At 48.1% G+C, this 20,302-nt stretch overlaps 7 protein-coding genes across 23 annotated transcripts; 3 read left to right on the forward strand and 4 right to left on the reverse strand.

The window, feature by feature from the left end:
* Window positions 1-154: 154 nt before the first annotated feature.
* On the reverse strand, window positions 155-2,515 carry LOC112350075 (protein NUCLEAR FUSION DEFECTIVE 6, chloroplastic/mitochondrial-like). Of its 5 annotated transcripts, none has more exons than XM_024685648.1 (4): window positions 2,353-2,515; window positions 1,545-2,036; window positions 586-683; window positions 155-431 (listed from the first exon to the last, which is right to left on the reverse strand). In XM_024685648.1, the coding sequence occupies exons 2-4, from the start codon at window positions 1,688-1,690 to the stop codon at window positions 379-381; spliced, it is 297 nt and encodes a 98-aa protein (XP_024541416.1). In that variant the 5' UTR covers window positions 1,691-2,036; window positions 2,353-2,515; the 3' UTR covers window positions 155-378. The 5 variants fall into 5 exon arrangements, with proteins under 5 accessions (XP_024541416.1, XP_024541415.1, XP_024541414.1 ...); XM_024685647.1 differs by having other exon boundaries at window positions 155-466; window positions 555-683; XM_024685646.1 differs by having other exon boundaries at window positions 555-683; window positions 2,353-2,514.
* Window positions 2,516-2,574: 59 nt separating this feature from the next.
* LOC112350076 lies at window positions 2,575-3,656 on the reverse strand. 8 transcript variants are annotated; one of them, XM_024685655.1, is made up of 4 exons: window positions 3,478-3,656; window positions 2,929-3,023; window positions 2,856-2,871; window positions 2,575-2,765 (listed from the first exon to the last, which is right to left on the reverse strand). In XM_024685655.1, exons 1-4 carry the CDS (start codon window positions 3,627-3,629, stop codon window positions 2,684-2,686), a joined length of 345 nt encoding a protein of 114 aa, XP_024541423.1. In that variant the 5' UTR covers window positions 3,630-3,656; the 3' UTR covers window positions 2,575-2,683. The 8 variants fall into 8 exon arrangements, with proteins under 8 accessions (XP_024541423.1, XP_024541421.1, XP_024541422.1 ...); XM_024685653.1 differs by having other exon boundaries at window positions 2,575-2,769; XM_024685654.1 differs by having other exon boundaries at window positions 2,856-2,874.
* Window positions 3,657-3,857: 201 nt separating this feature from the next.
* On the forward strand, window positions 3,858-5,412 carry LOC9656311 (TGACG-sequence-specific DNA-binding protein TGA-2.1). Of its 2 annotated transcripts, none has more exons than XM_002980509.2 (4): window positions 3,858-3,946; window positions 4,214-4,486; window positions 4,700-4,950; window positions 5,001-5,412. In XM_002980509.2, exons 2-4 carry the CDS (start codon window positions 4,282-4,284, stop codon window positions 5,292-5,294), a joined length of 750 nt encoding a protein of 249 aa, XP_002980555.1. In that variant the 5' UTR covers window positions 3,858-3,946; window positions 4,214-4,281; the 3' UTR covers window positions 5,295-5,412. The 2 variants fall into 2 exon arrangements, with proteins under 2 accessions (XP_002980555.1, XP_024541537.1); XM_024685769.1 differs by lacking the exon at window positions 3,858-3,946 and adding an exon at window positions 3,956-4,082.
* A 4,870-nt stretch (window positions 5,413-10,282) lies between these two features.
* On the forward strand, window positions 10,283-11,328 carry LOC112350062. Of its 4 annotated transcripts, none has more exons than XM_024685560.1 (3): window positions 10,283-10,410; window positions 10,945-11,065; window positions 11,116-11,328. In XM_024685560.1, the coding sequence occupies exons 1-3, from the start codon at window positions 10,286-10,288 to the stop codon at window positions 11,188-11,190; spliced, it is 321 nt and encodes a 106-aa protein (XP_024541328.1). In that variant the 5' UTR covers window positions 10,283-10,285; the 3' UTR covers window positions 11,191-11,328. The 4 variants fall into 4 exon arrangements, with proteins under 4 accessions (XP_024541328.1, XP_024541331.1, XP_024541329.1 ...); XM_024685563.1 differs by having other exon boundaries at window positions 11,129-11,328; XM_024685561.1 differs by having other exon boundaries at window positions 10,945-11,045.
* Window positions 11,329-11,998: 670 nt separating this feature from the next.
* Window positions 11,999-16,297, reverse strand: LOC9656312. 2 transcript variants are annotated; one of them, XM_024685557.1, is made up of 20 exons: window positions 16,198-16,297; window positions 14,935-15,890; window positions 14,554-14,873; window positions 14,377-14,498; window positions 14,230-14,324; window positions 14,057-14,110; window positions 13,969-13,999; window positions 13,885-13,921; window positions 13,695-13,828; window positions 13,564-13,643; window positions 13,331-13,516; window positions 13,214-13,282; window positions 13,074-13,163; window positions 12,946-13,021; window positions 12,792-12,894; window positions 12,687-12,741; window positions 12,467-12,640; window positions 12,297-12,419; window positions 12,162-12,246; window positions 11,999-12,112 (listed from the first exon to the last, which is right to left on the reverse strand). In XM_024685557.1, the coding sequence occupies exons 1-19, from the start codon at window positions 16,280-16,282 to the stop codon at window positions 12,163-12,165; spliced, it is 2,874 nt and encodes a 957-aa protein (XP_024541325.1). In that variant the 5' UTR covers window positions 16,283-16,297; the 3' UTR covers window positions 11,999-12,112; window position 12,162. The 2 variants fall into 2 exon arrangements, with proteins under 2 accessions (XP_024541325.1, XP_024541326.1); XM_024685558.1 differs by lacking the exons at window positions 11,999-12,112; window positions 12,162-12,246; window positions 12,297-12,419 and having other exon boundaries at window positions 12,599-12,640; window positions 12,687-12,749; window positions 12,796-12,894.
* Window positions 16,298-16,320: 23 nt separating this feature from the next.
* Window positions 16,321-17,140, forward strand: LOC9656313 (transcription initiation factor TFIID subunit 13). The gene is made up of 5 exons (XM_002980511.2): window positions 16,321-16,401; window positions 16,467-16,504; window positions 16,563-16,622; window positions 16,673-16,747; window positions 16,802-17,140. Exons 1-5 carry the CDS (start codon window positions 16,335-16,337, stop codon window positions 16,922-16,924), a joined length of 363 nt encoding a protein of 120 aa, XP_002980557.1. The 5' UTR covers window positions 16,321-16,334; the 3' UTR covers window positions 16,925-17,140.
* An 821-nt stretch (window positions 17,141-17,961) lies between these two features.
* LOC9655868 (BTB/POZ and MATH domain-containing protein 1) lies at window positions 17,962-19,985 on the reverse strand. Its single transcript, XM_002980647.2, has 4 exons — window positions 19,398-19,985; window positions 18,684-19,032; window positions 18,347-18,629; window positions 17,962-18,283 (listed from the first exon to the last, which is right to left on the reverse strand). The coding sequence occupies exons 1-4, from the start codon at window positions 19,805-19,807 to the stop codon at window positions 18,084-18,086; spliced, it is 1,242 nt and encodes a 413-aa protein (XP_002980693.1). The 5' UTR covers window positions 19,808-19,985; the 3' UTR covers window positions 17,962-18,083.
* Between the last annotated feature and the right edge of the window lie 317 nt (window positions 19,986-20,302).

Here is a 20,302-nt window from a genome sequence, read left to right on the forward strand (position 1 = left end):
TGGCCGTCCATCTGAGAACGATCCAGGCCGTTCACTGACATTGTAAAGAGAAAATATTCTTCCTTCCCCACAAGAATGACTTTCAAGGAGATCACGTAGTTGGCTTGGATCTTTTTAGAATTAAACAAAGTGATTATCCTAAAAATCGCTTTGCTGGAATGAGTAGAGAATAAAATTTATTCGATGGCCTTTGCTGGAAAGAAGCAATGCGAGAAAAAAAAACAATAGAAAGTCGGTCTCTAAAAAACAAGCTTTTCTTGTCTCTTTGCCTCCACAGTGCGTCAACGAAGAACTTCAAACCGGGAGAGATCTGGGAGCTCTACCTTTTGGAAGAACAATTTGGACGGAGAGAGATCTCGCGGCGGATCAATAGAAACTTCAAAAACTTGAGTGTGTTCTTGGTGTGTCTCGCGGGAAACGAATCTCCGGCTCTTAAGACGTAACCATAGCCATTTTAGATAAGCACCTAGCGAAACATTTAGTAAGCCATCCAGGGAAGAAACGCAAAGAGACTCTGAAGAATGGTTGGATGGTTTCCTCTTGTCAGTACCCACCTAAGCAACCCAGGCAAGGTAGTGAACACACCTGCATCACCGGGGACCTCGGAGATCCGCGACACGAGCCACGCCTTGGCGGTCGCGGTGTGCATCGGTAGCATGCTCACAATCTCCCGTCGCAAGAGTCTGCAATCAAAGAAGGGAAATGGTTTCAAGTTAGAGTGATCGTTCTCGTTTCATGGAAGAAAAACTTATACTCATTCCAAACTACACAATCGTTTGAGAAATCGTCAAACTTTGCAAGCGAGCACGTCAACAATCCTCCGAAAGAAACGCGATCTTCTTACGCACAACAACGAAAAAAAAAAGTGCAGCGTCCAAATAGAAAACTCACAGCGAAACATAGAAAGACATTTGGTAGGAAACTCATGTACCGTCTTCAGGAAAAAAAAAACCAAACAAAGAAAAAAATAGATGAAAAACTCAAACCCAGCAAACAATAAGACCCCTTCCAAACTACGGAACTGTTTGAGAGATCATCAAATTTTGCACGTGAGCACATCAGCAATCCTCGGAAAGAAGAGCTAAAAATTAGACCACCTTATGCACAGCAAAAGAAGGAAAATAAAAATAAAAATGCAGCTTCCAAATAGAACTCACAACGAAAACATAAATATAAACAAAAGACCTTTCGAAAGAAACCCATGTATCGTCACACAACTCGAGCACACAAAGAAACGATGTAAAAACTTAACCCGGAAACAATAAGACCCAAAACAAAATGCTATAGTCAGTCCAATTGTTTGAGAGATCAAGATTTTGCAAGCAAGCACGCCGGAAAGAAGAGTTAAAAATTAGATCTTCTTACTAAAGGAAAACAAATGCAAACAAAAAAAAGGAAAGAGATTTCCTTTCAGGAAGAAAAACACAACCCGAGCAAACAAAGAAAAAATAAACAGATCTTCGAACAACAATGAAAGAACTTAACCAGAGAACAATAAGAGCCACCCAAAACAAAGAAAAACATGCAAGAGGAAGCAAATTTACCCCGAAGAACGAACGCCGCCCAAGGGATTGCGCTGAGGCGCGCGGGCGCGAAAGAGCGGCGGCGCCTGAGGCCGGGCGGAGCGCGCAGCGGAGGCGGCATTGGCGAACGCCGCCCTCGCGAATCGTCCAGCACTTCTTGCAGCCATATCCTCCCTCTCATGCAGGGTTTAGGGTTTGGGGGAGACCTGACAGAACATTCCCCCCCGTCACCGAATATGCCGTCAAGCCAAGCGGCAATAAGCAATTCCATCAATTTAATTAGCAGCAATGTTCTTCGTTCCTGATTCTTTTTTCTCGTTTTTCTTCGCGATTTTTCCTTCTTTTTTTTGTGTGTTGTAGCCGATTTAAGCACTACATTCTTCCACCTGGAACATCTTGAGGACCGTTCTAAACACTCCCGCGTCGACTGGAATATCAGATATCCTCGACACCAGCCACGCTTTCGCGGTGGCGGAATGGAACGGGAGCATTGTGGAAACCTCTCGCCGCAGCCTGCATTAGCCAAGAAAAAAAAAATCCTTGTGTGAGAGTTGCGATTCGATGACCATAAACAAGATTTATCAAACAATGCATGCAACGCTGCGCTGATAGAAAAATCGACCAAAACACGAACCAAGCATGAAGAAAACCAAACGATTCAGGAAAAACGAGACCACTAATCAACTAACGAAACAAGCTTACCATTGCCGCAAGATGAGAGAGAACAAGAGCAACAAGAATTCACAGAAGAAAAGAAACCAAAAAATGCAGCATTGAGACCTCATCCAAATGCGGGAAAGGAGAAATTTCACCCTGGATTGGAACTTACACTGGCGAATTCATTCGATTGGCGAGGCTGCCCCGCCTGGGAGCGGCGAATCCCAATGGCGGAGGCGGCCGCGGGCCGGCGGCGGGCCGGCGCTGCGCCGCATTGAAGAAAGCCCTCCTCGCGAAGCCCGTCCTTGCTGCCATACACCCAAACCATTAGGGTTTAGGGTTTGAGCCACAAGGAACATTCGAAAGAATATCCACCGCGAGGAATATACCCATAGGAAAAGAATATTCGATAGCGCAAATTCTTTGCGTCTTTGTTTCTTTGGTTCAAGAACAATAACTTTGCAGAAAGATTTCATGGCGGCGATTTTTTCTTCACTCGTTTCTCAGCGATTTCTTCTTTCTTGTGTCGAGTTCGTTCTTGCTCCCGTAGTGATGGGACGTGGAATTTGGACACGCTGCAGCACTCTGTCTGAAGACCACAGTTAAAACACGCTTTCTTTCCCGGGGGGCGGAAAAAAAATATGAAATCCTCAAGAACATGCAAGCCAGGCAAACCTGCTTTGGAGGAACTCTGCTGCAAAACTTTTTTTTTTTTCAGAGTCTATGGTGAGCACAGTTTCGTACACACCTGCGTCGACAAGTATCTCCGAAATCCTCGAAACAAGCCACGCGTTTGCCGTCACCGAGTGCATCGGCTGCATTGTCAGCACCTCGCGGCGCAACCTGGAGACATACCCGCAAAAACAAAGTTTTTCAGTCCACTTTCCCCGTCAATGTTATCTACAATGACGGGAGAGCTTCAGTGCTGCTTAGCTAAGCCTCCAAAACCCAAAAACAATGGCGGCGTGTCCATCGCAGAGTGACACTCCTCAGGAAAGGATGCCACCGAGACAAAGAATAAAATCATCACAGCAAACTCTGGATTCTAGAACACCAAGTAGAACTAAACTTGTGCAAAATCATTCCAGCACAAGCAACGCCATAATTCACCCCCAAAAAGGAAAGCCACCGAGACAAAGAACAAAATCATGCACTGTGACATGCGAAAAGACCATTCTTCGTACTTGTGCTGCAAAATCCCTATCTAGAACAATGCAGCACCAGAAATGCGACAATTCCAGCAAGAAAGACGCCTTCCCTGCCATCTACTCTAGAATCAATCCAAAGCGATTCTTACCCGGACGATTGCAAGCGAGCAATGCGCGCGCCGCTCCTGGAACTAGCGAATCCAAACCCCGGCTGCGGCTGCGCGGGCCTGGCCGCCGGCCGCGGCGCAGCGGCATTGAAGAATGCCCTGCGCGCAAAGCGCCCCGCGCTCCTGGCAGCCATAATCCCTAGCTAGGGTTTAGGGCTTCTCCAGATGCTCTAGAATATCCTCCCGCCGGTTCCCGGTTCGAATATCTTTGTTCTGGCAGACGCGTGGCCCAATCCTCGGCATCGGACACGTGCCATGCTTGAAGATCGCCGACGGCCAACACGTGTCTTGTAAAGATCTTGAAGATATTTGGAACTTTCCACGTGTTTGCCCGGCAAATATCTCACACGTCACTGAAAAGCGTGTATTAGTGCTTAATGGTTTTCAGCGTATAGAAGCGAGGCTTTAGGGCACCTGGCAACAAATCCTTGGCAGTGCGTTGAGCGCGATTGTAAGTTTGATCATATTTCCTCCATTCTTGAGATGGTTTTTCTGCTATGAAATCTTCGATGGCTGCCTCGCATTTGGATCTCCTATGCTTTGGTTTGAATCGTGGTTTGAATCATCCACAGATCGCCATTCTATCGGTGTGTTTTCTTCCGGGATATTGGAACTCTAATGCTTGCATTCTCAAATATTTGTCGTATTTTTTCTTGTGGATCATTGCTTGTTCTTTCGGATCATTGGCAAAAGAAGTACTGATTTGGAAGCAATGCAGAGAACTCCGGACTTTGGTGATCTCGATCGACTGAGTACAACTTTACTTCCTGGATTTGAGAAAAAAAAATGGCGTCGGCGAGTAGCAGCAGTGGCGGTGCCTGGGACGAGCTCAAGATCCAGATGAAGGACCTCCGAGCTCTGCTCCACAGCTCCAGCTTGATCGAGAGGAGGATCAAATGCGAAGTGAAAAGGATCCTCAACACTACCATCTCCAACTACGAGGACCCTCACCGCTACGAAAACTCCAACACTGTTCTTGAAATACTTTCAGGTATGATTCGCTATAGATCTTTGCACTTTTCCTTTTTGAAAAAGAAAACGATAGAAAAACAAGAGCTAGATTTTTTTGCCTGCTCTCTGGGATCTCATTCTCTTCTGTTTGAATGGTCTAGCTCCTTCTTGCCAGGTTCTCTGATGGGATCATTCACCATCACTCCCCATACTGTATGAGTTCCGTATCTATACTGAGAGACACACTGTACAGGTCGAGGCATCTCACCGCTAGAGGCAGCGTTTATGTGGATGGGTGCTTGGAGGCCATCAGCTGCGATCTCGCTGGTTTTCTCGGTCATGGGACTCAAGAACCAGGGCCTCAACTTGAACATCACCGATCCAGGAACTTTGGGGGGATCAGTCCCAGCTCTCAGCGAAGAACAGCTCTCCCAGCTCCAGACTTTCCGGGATCTTACGAGCCAAGCCGAGAAGGATCTCACGGAAGAACTCGCGACTGTCCAGGTGAGCTAAGCACTTCGGTTTTCCCTCAAGTGATCGTTTGATCTTTGCAGATGATGCTGGCGGATCAGGACGTGGTGACTGATCTCTTGAAGGACGACGAAGGAGAGGAGGGATCGTCGTCCAGCTCCTCCAAGCTCAAGGAGACGCTCCATTCTAAAATCTCTAGCCTTCGCGATGTTTTAAAGCGGGCCGACCAGCTTCGCATCAAGACGCTGCTTGAGCTCCACTCTGTGCTGGCTCCCATCCAAGCAGCGCAATGTAGCATCGTCGCTTTTGAGGTCGCGTTTGCGATGCGCTCCTTAAATTCAGCCACACCACCCACAACATCGTGTCCTCGCAAATGATTCCCCAAAAACAGAATGACCAATGACCCCTGTCTGTGCAAATAATAAAGTGTATTTAGGTCATTGTTAGTTTTAATCTGTTATCATGTAATAGAAAATCTATACAGGGTAATTTAAATTTATAGTGGGAGAGCTCCTTGCATAATTCTTGAAGAGAATTTCTATGCAAGAATGTAAGAACTTAAAAGAGTTTCATGGACAGGGATATGCTCTTTGATCTTGTGCACAACACTTGAAAGGAGAACTCACATACCTGGATGCTCACAGTAAATTTGTCTGTATCACACAGCTCCCTCTTGGTCAGGAGTTGTAACTAGGAATTCCTCCATAGAATGGACTTCCACTTCCTCTAGAGCTGAAGCTTTAAAGCAACATAGCCATTTCAGTTTATCAGGTAGAACCTTAAAGTTCATGGTTCGCTGTGTGACCTTTGGAGCTGGACTTGGACAGCCCTGCATTGCTTACAGTTGACTTAGCAAGCTTTAGAATGCAATGCTGCACTGTATCAGAAACAGATCCTCTCATCGGTCTAGATTCCCTCCCTGTGTAAATTTGGGGCATCTCGACCAAGAGATCAAATGTGTCTACCAAATGTGTCCGATCAGCCCATGGTGAGCAGTAGACTGAAAGAGACGAATTCTCGGCGGGAGAGATTGCCATTAGGAAGGATGATGCCAAAGCTTTAATTAAATTGTTTTCGCGCGGAAGAACAGAAAAACATTGGAATATCTTGCAACGATCAACATTTCAAACTCCTTGGCTATAGTGCCTGCCCAACGCCCTGGAACTTCCTAGAAAGCATGGAGCTTTCTAGAATATAAGTCCAGGCCCTAGCCCCACCTCTCGCAATCGTTTCCCTTTTGCCAGTAGCTCTCATCACCACACTACTGGTTTAGCTTATGGGTGAGAGCTACATGGCTCATAGTTATGCTCTTGGGACTGATTGTGTGGCCGTTTTGTTGTCTTGCACAGGTGGTGAGTTTCGTGAATGCCACTGCCATCACCAACATCTCCAACGAACGTCGTGATGCGCACTGGGATCGGTCGTCAATGCTATATCAGATCAGTCTCTATCAGGAAAAGCATAGTGGAGCATATCGTCGCTAGGCAAGAAAATGGATGGACGCAGCTCCAGTGGATCTGAGGGCAATAGCGCTATTGCCCTCAGATTCACTGGAGCTGTTCACCTCGGTTTTCTTGCCTAGCGACCGATCCGATCAAGACTCTGATGTGACATTGGCGACCCATCCCGGTGCGCACCTCTCTGCTGTTTGCGAGCAACCAAAGCAGCAGCAACGTCCCAAGGGGCCACCAGCATGATGGAGATGTCGAGTGCCGCTTGTTCATCCTTTGCTTCATTTTGGAATAGAACTCCCCATTGAGATTTTTCTTCTGCTTTGGCTTTGATCTTGAAACTTCTGCACACTATGTAACTCGAGGAATGCGCGTTCAAGAATCGACACATTTCTATCTCATGATTCTCTTGTAGAACACTTCCATTCTGTAGCGCAGCTCGGAAGGATGCCAATAGCACAAAGAAAGAACACAAGAGGACACGAACAGAGCTTTTCTGCCCGTCTTACAAGCAACAAGCTGGCGAAAACAGTGAGGTACTTCAAAACTCTAATGCTCAAGCTTTTCATGAGAGTTTTGTGATTATTTCAGTGAACAGGCTAACTCGCTACGCCATGGAGTTCATGACAGCCTCCTTCATGCGCTTCCCAAAACACTTGCTCGATATTCTTTCGAGTCATGCCACTCTCTTGAGCGATTCCAGAAGTTGAGACGTGAGGCTATGTTCGCCCCAGTCTCACATGTAAGATGTCTGAGGTGACGAATTCCTTTTGGCAAATTGCTTGTTCTTTAGAACTATGTTTTTTCTTTGGTTGATTGAGAAGAATGAGGGAACGAACCTAGGGACACGTGATCCGCATAGATTGGCGTGAACGTCGCCGGATCATAGTTCATCCTCTTCTGTCTACAGCACTGAGTGACAAGGTGCCACAGATTCCTAACCACAGATTCGAAGTTGCTATTGCCACCATCTCCAGGTTCTCCGGGACAGCAAACATCAGCACAGGCTTGCGCCTTTGCCGGGTTCCGGATGCATGCTCATTTGAGGAAGCTCAAATGGTGGTCGAATGAAGCCTTGACTCACATTGCGTTTCCTTCTATGTGATTTTTCTACACGTTTTTCATGTCCCCGCGACGAGACGCGACGCCCATGAACAGCCCCCCAGTTGCGTATTATGTTGTTCCCATCCTTTTACCTTACCCTGTAAGTTCAGCCCCCAAAAATGCAGTGAAGGAAGCTGTCGTTGATTACCAGAAATTTGGACAAGCTATCGAAAATGCGGAAGATTGCAGAGATGAGAAACGACGTGATGGGACGCCTTATACCTTGAAGATACTTCTCTTGCAATCTTCGTTTGCATATAGTGTTGTGATTCACAGCAGCGGAGGCGATTACTACGCCTCATCCGGCCCACTCTTTTTGGCAAAACTCTCAGGCGGAATGATCGCCTTTCTTCCTTCCAAACATTAGGCCACACTTGGCAATGATCCCGTTCGTCCCACGTTTTGGGAGGCCAATGCGATGATCATCAGGACGCTGCGCCGCGGCATCCTGATGCATTGCGTACATTTGCATTAGAAAGTTTTAGAAAAAAAATGCTGCGCTGCGGCATCTCCGGAAACAGTTCGTGGCATGGAAACTGATCGCAGTTATACAAGAGATCATCGGCCAAATCCTCTCTGAGCCTATGATCAGCCCCCCCTATGCTCGAAGTTTTCTTAACTTGTTTTCGCGCGCGAATTATAGATGAGATCTGGGCCGTCCGTTTGAAGATCCCTTGGAATATTTTGCAACGAATTCAAACTCCTCTTCTCGGCATTGGTTTCTTGTCGCTCCATTTTGCATTAATTCCCGCCCTTGTTAAGAGCCCAGGCCTTGTGCTCAAAACGCGAGCATAGTTTCCCTTCAGCGCTCTCTCGTTTCACCGCACATACGGTAAACCACCGCAGCTAAGAGGAACCTCAATGGGGAATCCTTGAAGAAAAAGCAACACCTCGGCAAACATAGTGTCATTGTTGGATGAAACTGCTGAGCTTATTTCAAATATGCTAGAACCAAGTTCCAACTCCATTTGCCAGGGAGTCATCGAGAGGCATCACGCCCAGCGTATAGGATTTCTTCGTTGTTCACGATATCATCAATCTCACTTCCGGTGAGATCGCCGAAAGTCCATCCATTTTCGACCAGCGGAGCATCTCCAAGAGTACCAGCCTTGTCTTTCTGGCTTGCTTCAACCATACCAAGCTTGGGCTCTTCTTTTCCAATTGCAGTCGCATTCGCTTCGCGAGCTCGGTTTCCAGTCGCAGTAGCATTGGCATCGCGAGCTCGGTTTCCAGCAGCAGTAACTCGTGATGGCGTTTCGCCACCCGCGATACTACGTCCGCTCGCAATCTCGATTTTCCCAGTATCAATACCGTTCACTACCATCGCGAAAGTTCTCACTCCGCCAACATTTGGAACAGTTGCCATCCCATCCGATCTGTTCTCCCCATTCGCAGCATGATCCTTTCCAGCAACTGGAGGAGCTTCCACCTTGCTGTTCTTCCCATTCGCAGTGTGATCCTCTCCAGCAACTGGAAAAGCTTCCACTTCACTGTTCTTCCGTTCTTTTCGAGCAACTGGAGGAGCTTCCACTTCACTGTTCTCTCCATTCGCAGTATGATCCTTTCCAGCAACTGGATGATCTTCCACTTTCCTGTTCTCGGTATGATCCTTTCCAGCAACTGGAGGAGCGTCCAGTTCCGCCAGTGGAGGAGCTACGACCACCTTCCCCAGAACCGGATAGACTTGCGACTTAAACACCGTCTTCCTGATCGTGAACCCCGGCAACACCGAAAACGCCACGCTCCCCCCGATCGCCAGCCTCTCCTCATCATCCTCGACCTCCTCGAGATCATCCGCGGTGATCACGCTCTCCATGAACGCCGGCTCAATCTTCCTTCCACTCGCTACGCGCAGAATCCTCGCAGCTGGGTAGAACGAGAAGGCCAAGCGATGGAGCTTCCACACCGATAGCGCCACCTTCTCGAACTGCGATCCATGCTTTGCCTCGTCGAAGCCGGGGATCTTCCCCCGGAGCTCCTCCATCTTGGCCACCGCAAAGACCTCCACTCGATACTCGGGACAAGCTTGGAACTCCTGGAAGTAGCGGCGGCGCAGCTTCTCCGGATCGAGGAACTCGGTGAAGCCGCCATCCAGGCCAAAGGTCTCAGCTTCGAAGCCCGCGAAGAACACGTCGCCCAGCGCTGCGCGGACGGCGATCTTGCGGTGGAGCGGCCGCGCAAAGACGACCGAGGAAAGACCCGCCGCTAGAAACTGGGATGGAAGAATCGATGCGAGATTCTGGATCGCCTCGTTGGCCTGCGCTAGGGCCGCCTCGAAGAGCGTCGGCGTCGCGGACGAATCGGAGTAGGATCCCCCGAAAGATTGCTCCGAAATCTGGCGCTCCAGTCCGTCGATCTTGCGCTCTAGCTCGCTGGCCATGGATAGCGCCCTCTCCGTGTTCTTCTTCTCGAGTTCCAAAGCCCTGGAGTTGGTCTCGCGGATGCGCTGGATTTGCCACTGTAATCGCCGATTCTGCTCGTGGATTTCGCGAAGTTCTTGATCGAGCGAACAACATCGCTGATCCAGCAGCCCATTCCTCCGCTCGAGCTCCTTGCAGTGCTGATCCTGATCAAGGAGGCGCTGTTGGAGCGCGCCATTGACACTGACCTGGGATTCGAGATCATCCTCGAGCTTTCTCTTCTTCATCGCGAAGAGCGTCCCGAAGATCGAAGAGACGAACCACATACTAAAACTCTGGCGCTCTCTTCGCCCATCGCCGGCGCTTATAAAAGCGCTTCATATGAGCGTGATGTCACGTCCTAGTCTAAAAGCCCTCTAAACCCAAGAACCCTAAACCCTAGGTAGAGAGAATATGGCATCGCGCATGGCGGGTCGGGCATTTGGGCGGCGCATTCTCCAGGCGGCGCCGTCGGCGTCGCGGCGGTCGGCGCCATTTGGATTCGCGGGCGCCGCGCCTCGCAATCCAGTAAGATCCAGGTAAATCCCTTTGTGGGTGTCACAGATTCTTGCTTCTTTGTGATCCCGAATCTCTCCTCTTTTGCGAATTCTCTTGTCCAGCCACTTTACGAGTACATTCGTTATTCTTCTCTCCTCCTCTTTGCAAATTCTCTTGTCCAGCCACTTTGCGAGTTACATTCGTTATTCTTCTGTCCTCCTCGTTGCAAATTCTCTCGTCCAGCCACTTCGCGAGTTACATTCTAGTTGCCATTCCCTTCTCTTTTTGCTCAAACTTTGCAAGGTTTTCTAGCTTTCTCGTGTGCTGCCGCAAGCTTTCTAAGTTACCTTGCTTAGAGTTTTCTCTTCTGGCAGCTTCCCGATTAGCTTGCGAAGTATCGTGACGATTTATCTTTGCTGTTGCCTCTTTGGAGATCAAAGTCTCTTGTGTGCTCTTCCACTGCGAAGTTACATTAGAGTTTTCTCTTGTTGGTATGAATGACTATTACACACGTCGTTGCTCTCTCAAGTGGCAACTTTGAGAGCCTGTGACAAATCTCGATCTCTGCCTGGCAGGATCTTCCGGCGGGAGCTTCTGTCGATGCGGCCGCTCCACAGCGCGACGGCCGACTGCTGGATGGTGTCGCGGATCTCGGGCTGCGCAACCTGCTATGAAGGTGATCTCAGCTGTCTCTTGGTTCGTTCTCGGATATGGTAGAAACTGTTGCCATCACTTTAATATCAAAGGTGGGTGTTTCAGGCATCTATCTCAAGTGGTTGACGATGTGCCTCGAGAATTCGCAGTCGGTGGCAACAACATGATCAAGTGAAAGAAACCAAGACGAGAAATACCTCCTGTGGTGCCAGCTTTGCCTGGACTTGTCATCAGTTTAGTTATCTTGTTCTCATGCTTGTTCTCAAGAACTATCTGCAATTATTCAAGTGCACACATTTTTCTCCTTCGTGTTAAACGGAAATTTCTAAGTACCTTGCTTTGCTGCTACCATCGGTTGCCAAACTGTCCATCCCACTCTCGAAGCTGGTCGAGGTATCCAGCGTTATAAGATAAATTAACCTGCGGAGGATTGTCAAAAAAACGCTTGACAACAACACTTGACATATAGAAGCATACCTCCTCCAGAGTACTCACGAAGTCCTGTGTTGTAAGTGGCCTTAGTTCTTGAGGCAGTGGCTGTCCAAAAGCATTTCTTTTGGCCTGAAAACGAGGATGAGTTCACGAAACAGTAAATTGAAATTGGAAGCAAGTCATTTACTTTCTCTAACTCCAGCATTTCTCGAACAGGCCGATACGCTGCAGCCACAGTTAAGTTCTGAAAGGAAGCAATAAACGTTATGAATCACAAACAACTTAAGAGTGACACCTTCAAGTCATTTGCGCTATAGCCATCAGTTAATTCTGCTACTCCTTTAAAGTCGAAGCCATTCTCAATCTCCTCCTTGGCAAGCAGCACAACAAGGATTTTTTCACGGCTTGATAAATCTGGAAGATCCACGCACAATCTGCCATCAGAGAGATGAGCAACAATGTCGTTTTACTATTGAAAGTAGACCTTTTCGGGAACTTTTGAATGACTGATTCGTCCAAATGGAAGGGTCGGCATGTAGCTGCCATCACCACAACTGGCTCTGCTATTCCTGACATGAGCCGATCCCATCCATAGATAAACTCGAACTTGAACCTCGTCATTGCTTCTCCAGCTTGTATGGCGAAAATACTGTCGATCTGATGACAGCGCTTACAAGAATAGAACAAAAATGAAAGTGAAATGCACCTCATCGAGAAAAATAATTGATGGAGCCAGCCTGCGTGCAATTGAAAACCAGGGCTCTGGTCATCCGCTTCGGATCCTCAAGCCACTGCACCACAGAAGCTTCAGTGCCAAACTCACAACCTCTATTAAGGGTACCTTGTACTCAATAGAATTGCCTCTAAGCCAAAATAAGTTCGCGGAAGACTGGGCTGCAACGGCCTTTGTCAAGTAAGTCTTCCCAGTACCAGGCGGTCCATATAAAAGTACACCTTTGCAAGGCTATCCAGGCGTCAGAGACACAAAGGTCGTAAGCTTTCAAGACTTACACATGCCAACGCTCCCTTGGCAAAATGTTCTGGTCTCAGGAGGGGCACCACAACATGCTCTCCAAGAATTTTCTTCACATCCTCAAGTGCACCAACGTCATCAAATTTCGGTGTGCCGTTTGGCGCCAATATTGTAGACAACACAGCTTCTTCGAACTCGTCTTTTGCTACTAGCTGTCAAACAAAATTAAAAGCAGTCAAATTTGATACAAGCAAATACCTTAGGACCTTGCGCATGCTTGAGCCGTCTCAGCTTGAGAAGCGCTCTATCCAAGCTGCAAACCTGCATTATCGATCTGATTAAACAGCACAATCTTCCACGTACCTGCCTGCCGAAAGAGAAGTTTTGGCAGTCGATTTGTCTACGTGAATATTCTGTGAGTTTGAATATTCGTAGCTCACTGCCCAACTTACAACGTACTCGGCCTCTGTAGTAACTTCAGTTCCTCAGCGTTCCTTCCAAAGAAGAATCGGCTTACCCGAGTATGTGAGAAGGAAGTCACATATTTGAAACTCCATAAATTCCAAACACACCAGGTTGTGGGACGTCAGAACCTGAAGAAACACTTAACAAATAAAAAATGAATGGAAAAATAGAAACCTGAACCTTCTGTAATAGTTGGATATTCTTATTCGCAGTAACACGCTCACCGTCTTGCAAAAGAAGCGCTTTCCATCTCCAGAAGTCTAGATCATCCTATGAGCTGCCAGAATCAGCTCAAGCCTAAACAGTCGTGTAAACGATACCTTTGGAGGAAAAATATCGACCACATTGGCGAATAAGTTATGTATACTCTTCAAGCTCTTCCTTTTAACCTGAAAAAAGCTGTCAAATGACAACGAGTGACAATTATAACTAGTTACCACAGAAAGAGGCTCATCTGCATCGGAAGTGAAGGTGGCAATAAGAGCGACGTTTCCAATCACTTTGTCCAATTGCCTTTGTAAATTGTCAATGATCTCCTGCTTCCAAGCTACAGGGACTGCTCTTTCAAACCATTGCTCAAGTTCCGGGAAGTACACAATCAAAGGCTTAGCGCTTCTACTTATCTGTAAAAATAAGATGAAAAAAAATCCAAGCATAAAAGACAGGATACCTCGCACAAAGCGCTGATAGTGGCTTGCCATGCTGCAAGGAACATTGTATTTCCAGATTGATCCTTGTCAAAATCAGACGCTAAAGCAAGGCTGTTAACATATTCTCGGTAAAGTAAAAAAACGAGCTTACCATAATGCCATTCAATGGGAGGACTTCTTCGAATGTCCTCGAACCTTGTTGTTAACTTGAGTGCGTCCTCCGTCGCATCAAAGAGGATCCCAATCTTTCCAGAAACACTTTCAGAGACGGCAATGACTCGACCTCTACAATCAGTCTCAACAAATAAGTAAATAAATATCGTAAAACTGAAAAACGCTACCTTTGCCTTTCGTCCCTTTTGCTTACGACACGATCACCTGAAAGCAGCATCTATGTCATTTAGGCAAATTGTAAAAGCTCTTACCTTTCCTGAACCCATATTTGAAGCCCGTCACCTTCAATGGTGTACCACATGTTCAGTAGAATACAGAGGCAGTATTACAAACTGTTACCTTCGACATATCATCATCTGCTTCAACTGCATCAGTATAACCATCACCGTGATCCTGAAAGGAACACAAATTCTCGTAAGTCAAATGGACTGATAACAAAACAAAAATACACGAGAAACGAAGATGGATGGACATACAAGTTCTGGCAAGGAACCAGAACCTCAAGCACATACTTGAGGAGCAAGATCTGTACTATCGAGCATTAGTAACGCTACGCCTTGATCATGAGCAATTGCTTTCACCAGCATTTCCTGGTACATTTCCGAATCTTTCACACAAAAAGTCAGAGAGTTCGTTTTCACTTTGGCATTGAGGCTTACTTTGTGGACCATTCAGCAAGATCGTATTGCTGGAGGCACAAAGGCCGGACAAGTGACTCGCTCGTCTAGATTGATCGAGGCACGATCCCAGCGCCTCAACTAGGAAATCCCGAGTGACATCACTGGACACAATTTGCAACAGTTAGCATACCAGCAACGCGAAATAAGATTATATACCTCAGGTAATATGGAAACTTCGTCAAAGAAGCGTTGATTCTCTCGGCGGGCTGTATTTTCTCCACGAAATACTTCTTCAGTGACAGCTTCAAACCTGTCCCGACCGCTTTTCTATACTCGAAAGCTTCCCTTGCGACAGTCACGTCTCTCTCGAGCCGTTCCCGTTCCTGCTGTGCCTCGCACAACGCCTTGGATGCCAAGTCCACTTTCCGTTCGGCCTCGCAGAGATCCTTGCATTTAAGTTCCTCCCTCCGCCTCTCGAAATCTAGCAAGTCATCAAACTCGTCACCATCCTGCTGAGCACCAAGAGCTCCATCCACCTGAAAAAACGCAAACATTATATGGCAGAAAACGGCAAAAAAAAAAAAAAACCAAACTTACAGGTCCATTCCTGAATCCCACGCATCCGTCTTGAGACCGCATAAGCAACTTAGCACGCTTCTTATCAACTTTAGCAAGCTCAGCCAGCCTGCGCTGCCAGTCGACGTTCCTCTCCCTCTCCACCTCTTTGAGCAAATCTCCATATCCATCACCGGCCGCGACACCCACGCCCGAATCCCGTTTCCTCTTGGTCGCCCTCGTCATCTTCTTCCCAGAGCCCAGCCGTGGACTCAAGCCAGCAGCATTCGAGAACTCCTGGTAGCTGCTCGTCTCCGCCGCTTGGCCCGCCACCACGTTTGAGTTCTCACTCGGCGAAGCGTCCAGGCCAGTCTCCCCAGGACCCTCGAGAAGAAGAGTGTGACCACCTCTTCCAAAAGAGTTCCCGGACTGTGGCGACGTAGTAGGCAAGCTCGCGGCCGGAATGTTGAAGATCAAGTCGCCACCATTGTCGAGAACCACGACGTCCTCCTCGTCACTCCCCTCGGTATCCTCTCCACAGCCATCGCCCACGGCGGGCTGTCCAGAGATGGGCGAAGCTCCCGCGGCGGAGAGCTTGGTGGTGTTGCCAAAGAGCTTGTTCATCACCACGTAAAACTCCCAGGGAGAGGTGTGGCCAGTGGGAGCGTACTTCATCCTCTCGCGCTTGTAGCGCTTCTTGAGGTTGTCCACCTTGGTCCGGCATTGCTGCTCGTTCATGCTGATGCCACAGAACTCGTTCACCTTGTTGGAGACCTCGGTCCACTGCGCCATGGTGAGATTGCCCATGTTGCTCTTGGTCCACACGTCCTTGAAGCACTCGAGCAGCATGATCGCGTGCATAAAAGGCCAGGAATCTCGGTTGGCCTTGCGCTTGCGCTGCTGCTGCTGCTGCTGCTGCTGCTGCTGCTGTTGCTGGCACTGTGATTGCTGCTGCTGCTGGGGATGGCTGGAATCGCCATTGGCGGCATTGCTCATCCCTGGCGAGAAAAATCACACTGTGAGCTCCGCACAGATCGATAGAATTGACAATCCCGAGGATAATTCTTAAAATCTAGCTGACAGGGATGGAAGAAACAAGAAATCTCAGGCGCTTGGATCGAGATGAAAATCTAGGCGAGAGAGGAAACGAAAGATTTTTGAAAATCTAGCCGAGAAATCTCTGGAATCTAGGCTCTTGGATCGAGATAGAAATCTAGGCGAGAGAGGAACCGAAAGATTTTCGAAAATCTAGCCGAGAGAGGGAATGTCTAGCGCCGCGCATTCGCAGAAGCGCACATTTCTCACCTGACATCGATGCCGCCCCCGCCGCTGCCGCCGCCTCGCCCTTGCGCGCCCGGGCGGCAGCATCCAGGCTAACGTTTAGATCCATCCCCTTTTAGGGCTCTTCAAATTGGAGAGAGAATTTAGGGTTCTTGGGCTCAATGGCAGGGAGGGGGGGCAAAGCGCAGGAAGGCGGCAAGCGCAAGCGCGGAATGTTTAGCAAAGAATGTAAGCATGGAATTTCTCATCTCTTTCGGTTTCTTTGGATCGATCGATCGCTCGCGCTTTTGCAGTGAGGCTCATGATGTATGGATTTGGAGACGATATTTGTGTAAGCTCGCTTTCTTGTTCTAGTTTCTCTCTAAGCTCGTCTTAAAAGACTCCTACAGCCTCTTCAAGAATCGGTAGCTCTTATGGAGGACATGATGATCGAATATATCACTGATATGGTGTGCTTCGTTTTTTTCTTCTTACCTTTGCTAACTAGAATTTTTTCCAGGTTCACAAGGCTCAAGAAGTATCCTCGAAGAGAGGAAAGCTCACAACAGAAGACGTGATGTTTCTCGTCCGCAAGGTAACGATTTAATCTTTGTTTAGCGAAATGGTCATCGAGCTTCTATTATTCCAGGACATCCGCAAGTATGCCCGTGTGAAAGAGCTCTTGTCCATGAACGAGGAACTAAAACGTGCCAGGAAAGTTCTAAACGAGGACCTGGACGAGCAAAAGCTTGCCGCGCTAGAAACCCAGTGAAGAAGGCGACGCTAGCTCGTCGACAAGTAGCAGTAATTTATGCGGTAAGTAGCATACGTCCAGCGAAGAAGACAGTGACAAAAGTAAAAGCAATTCAAGCTTGACATAGATAGGTAGATGAATCCGGGTGATTCATACAGACGGGGATATAGATTGGTCGACCGATCCGGATGGTTGGTTCATACAGGTGTTCAAAAAGATCACTCCTTTTGGTCATCTTCGTGGGAAGCAGTAGGGATGGCCAGGTTATGACAGGAATCTGTCATTACAGCACGGTGGAGGAGATGCCACCATTCGAATCCGTGCTTCGGATATCCTTCAAGACAAAAAGAGCCGACACGAGTTTCACGGAAAACTCGTACTGAGAGTCCGAGGCGGCGTCTTTCGTGTGAGAGGCAAGGCAACTTATAAGTAGCAGCAGCAGCAGCAGCAGAAAGCAGCAGCAGCGGTTTCATTCTTCTTTCGCTTGTGTGTGACTTCTTTGTCATGGCGGCAGGACTGAAAAGCAGCAGCGTTCCGTTTCACGCTCTGGGTGTGAATTCCAGCGCCAAAAAGGCAGCTCCGTCGAGCAAAGGTGTCAGAGCATACAGGGACTCGAAGTATGAAGCCAAAGGTTCTCAAGCTCTCGCTCTCCCGAATGGAGTGCACAGCATGAAGTCCGACAGAAGCTCTCGGGGGAATCACTTTCAAGCTCTCGAGACATCTCCCAGTGGCACGCAAGCTATCCAACACTCTCGCAGCGATTCCCAAGTTCTCGACTTGATCAACTCCACAGCAGCGAGCTCTCGTCCTTGGTGGAGTCCACTTTTCGATTTCTCCAGAGAGGTCTACGACTTGGATGCTTCTACTGACGAGATTGGCGATGAGATTCAAGCAGGGAAAGCTCCGAGCCGGGAAGTTCCGCTAGAACCAGAAGAGAAATTCAAGCTGCTAAGATCTCAGCTCCGGGAATCTGAGAGCTGGCACGACACCATGTATCACTCGGCCATAGCTTCACGCCTCGCAACTAGAGCTCGAGATTGAGCTCGAGATTGGTAGATAAAATCGATCGCATTCTTTGTTTTAATTCTTTTGCAAGTGTACATACACGATGATGAATACTACAACATATCGCCTTTGGGCGTTTACAAATGTGTGTGTGTTCGTTGCGTTGTTTTTGCTATGGCTGCTTTACTCTCACTCTCCTTCCAGTACCGTCGGTTCCATCCGCCAAGTGTGTCCATACGGACCTTCGTTTAGATCCGGGCCTTAGTTCGTCGTCGTCGCCTCCTTCCACTCCAGCCACCGTTCTTAGCAATTCCGATTGCAATGACGGGCAGCTCTCCTTCAAGTAGTCGAAGCCATCGCTTTGGATCACGGCTAGAAAGACGAAACGAAAAGAAACTTCAGTCGAAGAAGAGAAACAAAATGGAGATATCAAACCTGCCAAGTTGGAAGCGGCAAACTTGAGGCAAACTCTCTTGAGTTGCGTCGCATGGTGCTGCTCCGCTAGAGCTAGTGTCGTCGCCACTGTGTCTATGCTCACGTCCTCGCAGAGCTTTGCCTCGCAAACTATCCTCAGCCGGTCCAGTCCATAGCGATCAGCCGCGGCGAGCAAATGTTGAGCCATCATCGTGGAGGCCAAAGATGTTGACGAGTAAGAGCTCGAGGACAGCACCTCACTCGCATCTGGAAGCGCATCCCTGTATATAAAGTAAAGCATTGCCTGGAGAAACAAAAACGCTGTCAATCAGTTCGAGGCTTAGAATCGCTTACATACCTCGAAAACCGGAGCCTTGATATCTTCCAGTTGTAACAACTTAACGTTGGAGTCACTGAGAGGCCCGTTGAGTTGCGCTCGAAAAACGGGAGATCGAGCCGCCAGGACCATCTTGTGCGCGTGGAACACCTCTCCGTCCACCTCAAAAGTAATGTCCGATCCCTCTCCAGACTCCAAAAGTGCTCCAAAGTGGCGGCCAATGTCCGACTCTGGCACTGGCAGACTTTGCTGACGCAAAGCCTGCATTGACGAGACAACCACGCCAACAGTGCAGGTGATGGAAAGGCTATCATCTTTCAGATAATCCGAGGTCTCTAGCACCGCGCGGCGAAAGAAACGTTTATAGCCCCTGTAAGTCGAGAAAGCTTGACTGAGTTAGAAATGTCGAGATGGGGATAAAAGAAAATTGAAAATCCTTGAGCTGGAATGCAAGAGAGTATATTTCATGCCGGCCTTGTCAAAGACGCTATCCATTCCAACTTGGAGCTGGAAAATTCCCGTTGATCAATACGTGCTAAGCAAGTGACTAATGCACAGACCCCGAGGAAAACGCAAGCAGTCGTCTACTGAAAACTCAAGTCACGCTACAATCGGCATAAAGTGCGCACAAAGCATAGAATCCAGACCCGACTGTCACAAGGAAGAAAACCAGCTAGCTAGCAAACCAAAGATCACAAGGAAGAAAACCAAAGCAAAAGCGAAAGAATTACGTACCACATACTCCCTCGATACTTGAGAGTGTAAGGACCACTCTCAAGCGATCGATCAAAGTGGCTGTGAACCTTGTGCTTGTCTTTGCCACTCTGATCCAAGAGCGTCAGCTCAAACAGCGCTCTCACGTCCGTGCCTTCGCTCGCGAGAGCTATAAACACCGAGACGTAGAGGGAGCTATCCTCCGTGTTCTTGCCGTCTGGATAGAAGTAGACCGCCCACTGGTAATTCCCCACCGAGAAGGTGTTGCTAGAGATGTACTTGCCGACGCCCATCCCCTTGGCAAGGGAGTAGCCATTGATGGTGAAGTGATGCGAGCCATTCACAGTCTCGGTCACGGAGCGTGATCGCGAGGACGCGGCGATGGATGGATTGGCCGCGGCAGTGGCTCCCTCCTCCGGATCTCGTGCCATGGACGAGAAATTTCACCCCCGGATTCTTCACAACCGCATGAAGGCACTAAACCCTAGAGTACCTCGATCGATCGATCGCCTGCCTCGCGCGTGCTAGAATTCCAGGCGCGCACGAGCATCCCTAGAAACGCGAGCCCTCGCGCGCACGCACGCGTTTCTTGCGCCGCCGTGCGTACGCCCTAAAAGACAGAGAGACCATTAAATTAGTTAATTTAATTGTAATGTGATTAGATTTTATAAATTCTAACGTAACAGTTTAACTTAATGGTAATTTGTTCAGACGAGAAATTACCATTAAATTAGCTTAATGATAAAATTAGCATTTTCTTTGTATTTTTCCTTAAAATCCTAATGTTACACTTTTCTAGCATTAAAAGTAAGACTTTTCTTTAGGGCTTTAGCACACATGTGGTAGAGTTCCCTATTTAATTTCTTCCTTATCTCAGACTGTGCAAAATGATGCTAAGATCAAAAAGAGCATGATCTTGCCAATGT

The sequence above is a fragment of the Selaginella moellendorffii genome, unplaced genomic scaffold (genome assembly GCF_000143415.4).
Source record: "Selaginella moellendorffii unplaced genomic scaffold, v1.0 SELMOscaffold_45, whole genome shotgun sequence".
Classification (NCBI taxonomy): Eukaryota; Viridiplantae; Streptophyta; class Lycopodiopsida; order Selaginellales; family Selaginellaceae; genus Selaginella; species Selaginella moellendorffii.

Bases quoted from the DNA above. Each gene is read 5' to 3' on its own strand.
- LOC112350075 (XM_024685644.1), bottom strand. From the start codon at position 1,690: ATGGCTGCAAGAAGTGCTGGACGATTCGCGAGGGCGGCGTTCGCCAAT. The intron at 684-1,544 runs GTAAATTTGCTT...CTTTGATTGCAG, and splicing joins GGCGGCGTTCGTTCTTCGGG to ACTCTTGCGACGGGAGATTG. The intron at 515-585 runs GTGTGTTCACTA...ACCATTCTTCAG, and splicing joins CGAGGTCCCCGGTGATGCAG to AGTCTCTTTGCGTTTCTTCC.
- LOC112350076 (XM_024685649.1), bottom strand. From the start codon at position 3,629: ATGGCTGCCAGGAGCGCGGGGCGCTTTGCGCGCAGGGCATTCTTCAAT. The intron at 2,883-2,928 runs GTGTGTACGAAA...AAAAAAAAAAAG, and splicing joins GGAGATACTTGTCGACGCAG to TTTTGCAGCAGAGTTCCTCC. The intron at 2,766-2,855 runs GTTTGCCTGGCT...GTCTTCAGACAG, and splicing joins GCAGAGTTCCTCCAAAGCAG to AGTGCTGCAGCGTGTCCAAA.
- LOC9656311 (XM_002980509.2), top strand. From the start codon at position 4,282: ATGGCGTCGGCGAGTAGCAGCAGTGGCGGTGCCTGGGACGAGCTCAAG. The intron at 4,487-4,699 runs GTATGATTCGCT...CACACTGTACAG, and splicing joins TGTTCTTGAAATACTTTCAG to GTCGAGGCATCTCACCGCTA. The intron at 4,951-5,000 runs GTGAGCTAAGCA...TGATCTTTGCAG, and splicing joins AAGAACTCGCGACTGTCCAG to ATGATGCTGGCGGATCAGGA.
- LOC112350062 (XM_024685560.1), top strand. From the start codon at position 10,286: ATGGCATCGCGCATGGCGGGTCGGGCATTTGGGCGGCGCATTCTCCAG. The intron at 10,411-10,944 runs GTAAATCCCTTT...TCTGCCTGGCAG, and splicing joins CGCAATCCAGTAAGATCCAG to GATCTTCCGGCGGGAGCTTC. The intron at 11,066-11,115 runs GTTCGTTCTCGG...TTAATATCAAAG, and splicing joins GTGATCTCAGCTGTCTCTTG to GTGGGTGTTTCAGGCATCTA.
- LOC9656312 (XM_024685557.1), bottom strand. From the start codon at position 16,282: ATGGATCTAAACGTTAGCCTGGATGCTGCCGCCCGGGCGCGCAAGGGC. The intron at 14,325-14,376 runs GTAAGCCTCAAT...TTTGTGTGAAAG, and splicing joins CTTGCTGAATGGTCCACAAA to ATTCGGAAATGTACCAGGAA. The intron at 13,283-13,330 runs GTAACTAGTTAT...AGCTTTTTTCAG, and splicing joins CAGATGAGCCTCTTTCTGTG to GTTAAAAGGAAGAGCTTGAA.
- LOC9656313 (XM_002980511.2), top strand. From the start codon at position 16,335: ATGGCAGGGAGGGGGGGCAAAGCGCAGGAAGGCGGCAAGCGCAAGCGC. The intron at 16,505-16,562 runs GTAAGCTCGCTT...AGACTCCTACAG, and splicing joins GATTTGGAGACGATATTTGT to CCTCTTCAAGAATCGGTAGC. The intron at 16,623-16,672 runs GTGTGCTTCGTT...AATTTTTTCCAG, and splicing joins TCGAATATATCACTGATATG to GTTCACAAGGCTCAAGAAGT.
- LOC9655868 (XM_002980647.2), bottom strand. From the start codon at position 19,807: ATGGCACGAGATCCGGAGGAGGGAGCCACTGCCGCGGCCAATCCATCC. The intron at 19,033-19,397 runs GTACGTAATTCT...CTCGACTTACAG, and splicing joins AAGTATCGAGGGAGTATGTG to GGGCTATAAACGTTTCTTTC. The intron at 18,284-18,346 runs GTTTGATATCTC...TCGTCTTTCTAG, and splicing joins TGCCGCTTCCAACTTGGCAG to CCGTGATCCAAAGCGATGGC.